The 8967-nt window shown below is 38.0% G+C and overlaps 2 protein-coding genes across 3 annotated transcripts in view; one reads left to right on the plus strand and one right to left on the minus strand.

Moving 5' to 3' along the window:
- Positions 1-8967, plus strand: part of LOC106872079 (zinc finger protein 239) — a 70244-nt gene that overhangs the window by 33787 nt on the left and 27490 nt on the right. Inside the window, exon 1 of one of the 2 annotated variants that reach the window (XM_052977420.1) lies at positions 2327-2346. The exons of the other annotated variant lie outside the window; for it this stretch is intronic. The gene's annotated coding sequence lies outside the window, so the exon portion shown is untranslated. Of the gene's footprint in view, positions 1-2326; positions 2347-8967 lie in introns of those variants that run through there. 2 annotated transcript variants of the gene reach the window in all.
- The window catches only part of LOC106874812 (zinc finger protein 208), an 11517-nt gene continuing 5082 nt past the window's right edge, over positions 2533-8967 (minus strand). Inside the window, exon 4 of the mRNA XM_052977433.1 lies at positions 2533-5126. Coding sequence (XP_052833393.1) covers positions 4542-5126 — 585 coding nt within the window. The 3' untranslated portion in view covers positions 2533-4541. The remainder of the gene's footprint in view (positions 5127-8967) is intronic.

Raw genomic sequence — 8967 nt, forward strand, 5'->3', positions numbered from 1 at the left:
TACTCATACAGGAGAGAAACCATATCACTGTGATATCTGTGGTAAATCATTCTCTCGAAGTGGTAACTTAGTTACACACAAACGTACTCATACAGGAGAGAAACCATATCACTGTGATATCTGTGGTAACTCATTCCTTCGTAATAGTGACTTAACTATACACATGCAAACTCATACAGGAGAGTAACCATGTTAGAGTGACACATGTGATAAATCATTCTCTCAAAACCATAACTTAATTGCACACAAACATTTATACAGGGGAGAACCCATATCTGTGTTATATCTGTGGTAAATCATTTTCTTGCAGTAGTTACTTATCTAGACACAAACCTATTCATACAGGAGAGAAACCATATCATTGTGATATCTATGGTAAATCATTTTCTCAAAATTTTGACTTAATAAAACAAATATATCCATAGAATGGAGAATGGAAAAGTGTAGTTTCTATAGTTTCTTATTTGCTTGAAAAGTTTAATATTCCTGTTTTATGCGATGGAAAATATGACTAACGTATTTTAAAATATTTCGTTATTTCTGAAGCATACTCACTAATTGATGAGTGTCTAAATTCCACTTCCTTTCCTTTTTCAAGAGCTGTTGATGTCCGACTGCATTGGTGTGAAATATTTTTTCTTTCTTTCTTGCCTTTAACCCTCCAATGCAGAGTATAGGCCACTTATAATTGAATTCCATGTCGCATAATTTTTCGCTTCCATATTTATACTCTGCCATGAATGTCCCCCTTTCTCTAGTTCCCTTTGTGTTGATCTACGCCACAAGTTCTTAGGCCTGCCCTTCTTTCTATATCAATCCGAATTCCACTGTGAAGTGCTTTTCGCTGCATTTGGTATGTCCTTTCTAATTGTGCTACCAATCCACTTCCACTTTCTCTTAAATATCTGCTCTCTAATCGGAACTTGATTCATTCTTTGCCATAGCTCCATATTGTTAGTCAAAGCCCTAGGTGTGAAATTATTTATATATATATATATATCGTTGCCAGTACCGCCTGACTGGCTCCTGTAGGATTTTCGAGCGAGATCGTTGCCAGTGCCCCTGGATTGGCTTGTGCGGGTGGCACATAAAAGACACCATTTCAAGCGTGGCCGTTTTCGTGCGGGTGACACGTAAAAGCACCCACTACACTCTCTGAGTGGTTGGCGTTAGGAAGGGCATCCAGCTGTAGAAACTCTGCCAAATCAGACTGGAGCCTGGTGTTGCCATCCGGTTTCACCAGTCCTCAGTCAAATCGTCCAACCCATGCTAGCATGGAAAGCGGACGTTAAACGATGATGATGATGATATATATATATATATATATATATATATATATATAAAGTACCTTTATAGTAAATATTAATTATGACTGCTCACAGATATAACAATATGAGTGTCAAGAAATGGTGTCAGATGAGATTTCTTACAAAATAATTTCAAAATCTGTAAGAAATTATTGATATTAAAAATATCACAGTTGTAAGTTATCATATAGAAGCAATTTTGACAGGAAACTATATTTCTGCATGCTGTAGGAGGCAAGTAAAGAGTTTGGTGTCAAGAAAGGTAAACCAACTGTAAATAACCAGAGCCACAACGAATGGATTAATTGTTGCTGTAGCTGAAACCTACAAAACTAGCCCCAATTTAGATGGAGGTTAAAATGCCTGTTACGAAGTGTCACATTTATATAGTGACGTCCTCATATCAATACAAGCATATCTAGTTTAGACATTCCTCTCAGAGAATGTTCCAATGCAGATATCAGGATGAAGCTGAAATATATGGGTGAAGATGGTAAAGATTGGCCCAATGAAGATAGAAGGGGAAGGGCGTGGTGAGCAGTGGCGTATAAAATCTGATTGGATGGTCAATATAATCAGATATCAATATCCGGTTAAATGTCCCATGCATGAATTTCTTTTAATCAGCTGATAATATGACAACGTGGAGGCTCAATGGCCCGGTGGTTAGGGCAGCGGACTCGCGGTTTCGATTCCCAGACCGGGCGTTGTGAGTGTATATTGAGCGAAAACACCTAAATCTCCACGAGGCTCCGGTACGGGGTGGTGGCGAACCCTGCTGTACTCTTCCACCACAACTTTCTCTCACTCTTTCTTCCTGTTTCTGTTGTGCCTGTAATTCAAAGGGTCAGCCTTGTCACACTGTGTCACGCTGAACCTCCCCGAGAACTACGTTAAGGGTACACATGTCTGTGGAGTGCTCAGCCACTTGCCCATTAATTTCACGTGCAGGCTGTTCTGTTGATCGGATCAACTGGAACCCTCGACGTCGTAAGCGATGGAGTGCCAACGACAACACTATCCTTTATGAAACATTTCTGTAAATATTAAACAACAAAAATATTCAATGTTTTTAATTCTGTAGACGTTTGGTTTTTGGCACATCAGTTCTTTGTTTCTCTTCTATGTTTTATGAACGAGAAATGTCCTTAATTTGTGCGGGATTTGGTTGCTATTTCTCGCTATGGAAGCTACCTTCTGCACTCACCATCGTTGCCCTGTTAGTTTGAAAAATATTCTGATGCACACACGCACAAAACGGAGAAAATGAAACAAATATGGATGACTTGTTCTGAAACACCCCTGAGTGGGGAACAGTTCTCAAAAATAACCCCCAATTGTTTCCCCCTCAAAAAAAATTCCTATGTCCTCAGAATCTACATAGTCTGAGGTATATTTGTGAAAGGTATTAATTCATTGACCCCACTTGGGTAGCATCTCAGTGAAACACAATTGAGGACCATTGACAGTGGATGTGATGCACTACCAGAAGCGCACGTGTCTCAGAGATCGACCGAGAGCTGGAGCAGTTGGCAATATGGAGGGAAATCAAGATGGAGACTCTGGACGAAATTGCATGAGTTTTTAACAAGATATTCCTAGAGCATGACTCTCTGATGACCTCTTTCTGGACCCTGAGATCAGCAAGCAAATTGAACAAGCATCCTCCACATTTGCCAGGCTCTCAGAGAGTCCAGAGAAACAGGAAACTGGCCACAAACACCAAGACTGTTGTCTCTAACACGTGTCCCTAGTAACTACTTTATAACAGAGAGACATAGAGCCTCTACTCCAGACAGGAGCAGTATCTCAACATCTTCCACCTTTGCAATTTAAGATTCATCTTTGGATATCAAAAGAACCAACCACATCACCAACATCAAAGTCCTCTACTGCTCCAAAATACCCAATATATCCAGCCTGCTCCAGTAGCATCGTCTGTGCATGACGTCTTGTATGGAGAATTGGCCACCAGTACAAGAGCATGAGGATGATCTCATTTTTGTTTCAAGGACGTTTGCAAGACAGATATGGATCTGAATGTCCTGAGATGGGAGGAGGTTGCAAATGATCGCCCTCATTGGAGACAAATACTATGAAAGGGGATGAAACAGAGGGAGAAAAACAGGATCTTGCCATCAAAGAAAAGCATACAAAACAGTAGCGCTGGCAGAGAGTACCTTCAAATGCAATCGCTGTGTGACTGCCACTCTAGTGTGTCAGCAACTGAGACAATTTCTTCAGGTGCAGATCCATGGTCTCTTGAGACCGAGGGATGTTATAACTATACACAAGCTTCCAGGACTTCCAGATTGGTTGAAATATTTCAGACCTTCTAGCTCTAGGTTTCAAATCACTAACTGCTAACCTATGTTGTGAAGTCCATTTTTAACCAGGGAATTACTTTGCAATCACAAGTATCTGCCTATTCTACTTTCTAGTGAGTATGTAGCCAATCCGGCTTGTATGTTACCAGATACATACGTAATCAAATGTTTACTGCTCATTTTATGGAAATAATTCTGAAGTTAGGGTTGACAAAAATAAGGTGTGGTTGAGAATGAACAGAATCTCCTCCAAAACGTATTTTCTCAATTTTATAAAAATAATCCTTATCTGGACCCTTGAAAATGTATCTCTGCACCGTTTGATTTAAAGAAACCATTGTTCAGAAACTAACAAGAATTCAGTCTGGTGTGGGGCACTAAACTATACTTATGCCTTTGTGGTCTCTTCTGTTTTGTACTTGGGGTCATTGTTTATATACATATTTAACAACTTTACAATATTCCTGTGTATGAAAAAGTCATAACAGATATTATTGTATAACATTTATTGAGTGAAGCATTTAAAAGATAAACAATGAATAAAATGTGAGGATGCATAATTCAATAAAGAATCATGTGAAGGGTTGACAGGAGGAGGAGTTTTGGTATAGAGGTCCTTACATCATGGAAATGAAGTGTATGAGTGGTCAAAGAAATGGCAGATGAAAATTGCAAAAACAAAATTAAGAATATTTTTGAAAACATTATAGTCAGAATTTCCATTGCAAAATACACAGGAATATTAAAAGTATATAGTAAACATGAAATTATCCTTTTCTTTTCTCTCCTATATGAATACTTCTGTGTTTCATTAAGGTACTATTTTGAAAGAATGATTTACCACAGATATAACAATGATATGTTTTCCTTCCTGCATTCAGAAAATGATTTTCTACAATGAACAATACTATGGCTTGTCCTTTGTATGAAGACATTTGTGTGAAGACAAGACACTACTGTCAGAGAATGATTTACCACAAATCTGACAGTGATATGATCTTTCTCCTGTATGAATATGTTTGTGTCTAGCTAACAAACTACTGTCAGAGAATGATTTACTACACATACCACAGTGATATGGCTTCTCCCCTGTATGAATACGTTTGTGTGTAGTTAACACACTATTTTGAGAGAATGATTTACCACAGATATCACAGTGATATGGTTTGTCTCCTGTATGAATACGTTTGTGTGCAGTTAAATGACTTCTGTAGAAGAATGATTTACCACAGACCTCACAGTGATATGGCCTCTCTCCCGTATGAATACGTTTGTGTGCAGTTAAATTACAACTTTGAGAAAATAATTTACCACAGACATCACAGTGATAAGGTTTTTCCTTTGTATGAATACGTTTATGCGAAGTCAAGCCACTTTGGTCGGAGAATGATTTACCACAGACCTCACAGTGATATGGTGTCTCTCCTGTATGAATACGTTTGTGTCTAATTAACAAACTATTTCGAGAGAAGGATTTACCACAGATATCACAGTGATATAGCTTCTCCTTTGCATAAATACATAAGTGTGAAGTCAAGGAATCTCTGAGAGAGAATGGTTTACCACAGATATCACACTGAAATGGTTTCTTTCCTGTATGAATACATTTGTGACTAGTTAAGTGACCACTGCTAGAGAATGAGTTACCACAAATATCACAGTGATATGGTTTCTCTCCTGTATGAATACGATAATGTTTTGTCAAGGCACTACTGTCAGAGAACGGTTTACCACAGATATCACAGTGATATGGTTTCTCTCCTGTATGGGTACGTGTGTGTCTAGGTATGGCACTATTGCAAGTGAAAGATTTACCACAGATCTCACAGTGATATGGTTTTTCCCCTGTATGAATACGTCTGTGGGAAATTAGGTTACATTTTAGGGAGAAGCCCTTTTTGCAAATGTCACAGTCATAAGACAATTTTCTCATCTTTTTTATGTGTTCAGGTGAAATCCATTCTTCAACTTTTTCACTCTTTTCCATTATTTTTCCCTGTAAATCACGCCGTATAAATTTTTCTTCCTTTTCATTCCTTACATACACTTTTATTTTTGTATTTGTGTTCAGTGTTACTTTTGTCTAGCAACACTTAGATACATTTATCCAAGTTTAATCAGCATGCAAGCTCCTCTTCCTGATACTCCAGTCAGTGATGTTCAGAAATCTGGTTAATAATATCAGCTTAGACAAAATGTTTCACAGGAATTCTATCACAGATTTGTAGAAACAATGCTATACATCTGTTTTGAATAATATTTTCCTTTATTCCTTAAAACATGGTAGATATTGAGGAGGTTTCTTCTGTTATGGCAATGTCAAGTGATGTTCTGAAATTATATAGAAACAGCAGTGTAAGATGTAGAGGCTACTTAAAATACAGAGATTCAGATAGCATGTAGCATAGGGAAGCAGATAGATGAACAATGGCACGAGCCAAAGAAGAGAAAAGTTTGTTAGTGCTCTATCAACAAGCTCAATTAGAAAATAGAGGCTCGGTTAACAAATGCATTATTATCAACACACAGAACAGGCACGACACTTTGACAGATTACAGCGGCCACACACATAGTAATAGACAGACTGAGCCTTAACAGAAAACATGAATGGAACAGCCAGCACACTATGCAACATGACAACAGATTGGGAGAGAAAAACAGGAAAAAAGACACAGATACACCCCAACCCACTTACCCACACACAAAACACAAAATGTAAAATGAAAATAGCAAGGTAAACAAATGAGAAAATAGTAAAAAAAAACTCAATAAAGGTCAGATACAAACACTAAAGTAAGCAAACCCCTTCCCACATACACACACACACGTGAGATGGAAAGTTACTGAAGAAGTCAGAGGATGTGTTATGAAAGATTTCTAGATAAAAGGACATGAAATACGAACAAGAATAAATCTGAAGTGAAGGAGGAATAAATACAGGCATACCTCACCCTACATCGTTAATCAGTTCCAAGAGACACAGCTTAGGTTGAATTAATTTATCTCTAGGCTAGGCTAGGCCAAATTTACTTATCTCTAGGCTAAACCAATAATAACCGTTCTCGTTTATTTCAAATCTGTGGCTTGAAAGTCCAAAAACGTCAGTGAGTGAAAAACTCATCCTGTCTCAGTTGGCTGTTGGTCTCGAGAGCAACAAGGAAAGAGAGAAAGTTCTTCAAGCTAATGAAGTTAACGAACTCAGTTTAGAAGATACAGTACAATTTTTACAATGTTCTTCGCAAATACCTGAATTTTGCAACAACAATTCAGAAGAGGAAGTCATATCATACTCCAAAACGATTGCACAAAATAAAAGAAAAAAAAATCTGAGTGTTAAATCTTGCTAGAGCCATGAAAACACAAATGCCCTGCAGAAACTGTGGCAAGAAAGGTCACTATGCAAAAGTTCACGAAAGCACCAGGATGAGTCTTCAGGATGGAGTTATGGCTCTTAACAGTCATGCGTCGTGTTTGAATTTGTCTCACTCAGTAGACATGATGCATGATACAGGTGCTCCCTGCAGCATTATCTCATCAGTAATAGCAAAGGATATCAGTGTGAGGCAGATTTTTTCCAAATTATCTTCACTATGCGTTAGAAATGATGGGAGGTGGAGAAGCCTTTTATAAACAGTTACAAAAATCTGATTTCCATTCACTTTTACAACACAGAACACCATTACATTTCTTGGTTAACATGTAGTATACCGCAGCATCTTTGGTTACGGTTAGGAAACAGTTCTTAGCAATCAGCTTTGCTTAATATGCTAACAGAACTTCACAGGGATGTGTAAAATACTCCCTTGATTGGCTAAAATACCCAAATTTTGCAAATTTCAAGGCTAATAACTTCTTAATTATGAATTTCATTTTCATAATTAATATTCAAAACTTAATCCATATACCAGATTTGTAAACAATTGGAACAAAATTGTAGACAGTGACGATAAACACAAAGATCCTGTATTTGAGAATATTTCTCAAACTAACGTGGCAATAATGGATAGCTTTCACAGCTAGAAATAGCAGCCAAATCTCACACAAATTACAGACCTCTCTCTTCCATAGCTAGAAACAGTAGCCAAATCTTGCACAAATCATAGACATTTGTCTTACAAAGTTAGAAAGAGTATTCAAATCTCGCATAAATCAGACATAGTGTCTTCTATAGCTAGAAATAGCGGCCAAAACTCGCACAAATCAAGGACATCTCTCATTCATAAAACATAGAAGAGACACAAAGAATCGGTGCGCCAGAGACCGAACGTCAACAGAATTAAAAACATTGAATATCTTCATCGTTTAATACTTACAGAAATGTTTCATAAAGGATAGAGTTGTTATGTATGTGTGTATCTGGTAGGTGAGAAATACATTATAAGAATTATAAATGTATTAACAGCTGATTAAGAAAAATTCACGCACAGGACATTTAACTGGCTTTCAACACCAACTCACATAAAGAATCTTGCAAAACCAAATCCAAAAACGAAAGTACATGAAGCAGGAAATACGTTCAATGCGCATGTGCATCTCCACTCCTGAAACATTTACTCTTGTTTATCTCCCTTTATGTTTCAGTAAATTGCTGTTCGTGCATGTCTCACTGTCTGTCAGTATCGATCATTAAAGAAATACAATAATAATGTCAATACAATAAGGAAATATGTCAGTATCGATCACCCTCTCGAATGTTACACGCTCTCTGTTCCCTTCCAGTTCTTTCTTGACTGGGCTATTTTTTGCCACATTGACAAATATAGTAATACAATCGTGATATCTGCATTAAATCATTCTCTGAATCTAATGTCTTAACTAGACACGTTTGTATCTACATGAGAACTTCTTTAGGTTCGTTGGTGCCTTTGAGCGACATGTGGGGAAGTCAGTGTTTACCAGTTATCTTTGTCTCTGGCCAACCGGTATACCTCTTCGCAGTGCTACGCCGCGTCTTCCTTGGCCGTCCTCTTTTTCTCTTACCTTCCAGTGGTATACAACCCATAGCCATTTTGATAAGCTTCTCCTCTAGTAGTTTTATTTTGTGTCCAGCCATTCTCAATCGTTGTTCGGTTACAATTGCATGTAGGGGCCTTATTCTTGCAACTTGGAGAATAAATGATTCTTGGGATCTTTCTGAGGCACTGCTGGTGGAATACATTTGAGTTGGTGGGCCATTTTTGCTGTCATGTTTCAGGTCTCAGCTGCATAGATCGCTATAGTCTGTATTGCTTCTTTGTACAGACGAATCTTCAGCTCTGTTGTTGTTGGCACTCCGTCGCTTACGACGACGACGACGGTTCCAGTTGATCCGATCAACGGAACAGCCTGCTCGT

Source organism: Octopus bimaculoides, chromosome 28 (assembly GCF_001194135.2).
Source record: "Octopus bimaculoides isolate UCB-OBI-ISO-001 chromosome 28, ASM119413v2, whole genome shotgun sequence".
In the NCBI taxonomy this organism is placed as follows: Eukaryota; Metazoa; Mollusca; class Cephalopoda; order Octopoda; family Octopodidae; genus Octopus; species Octopus bimaculoides.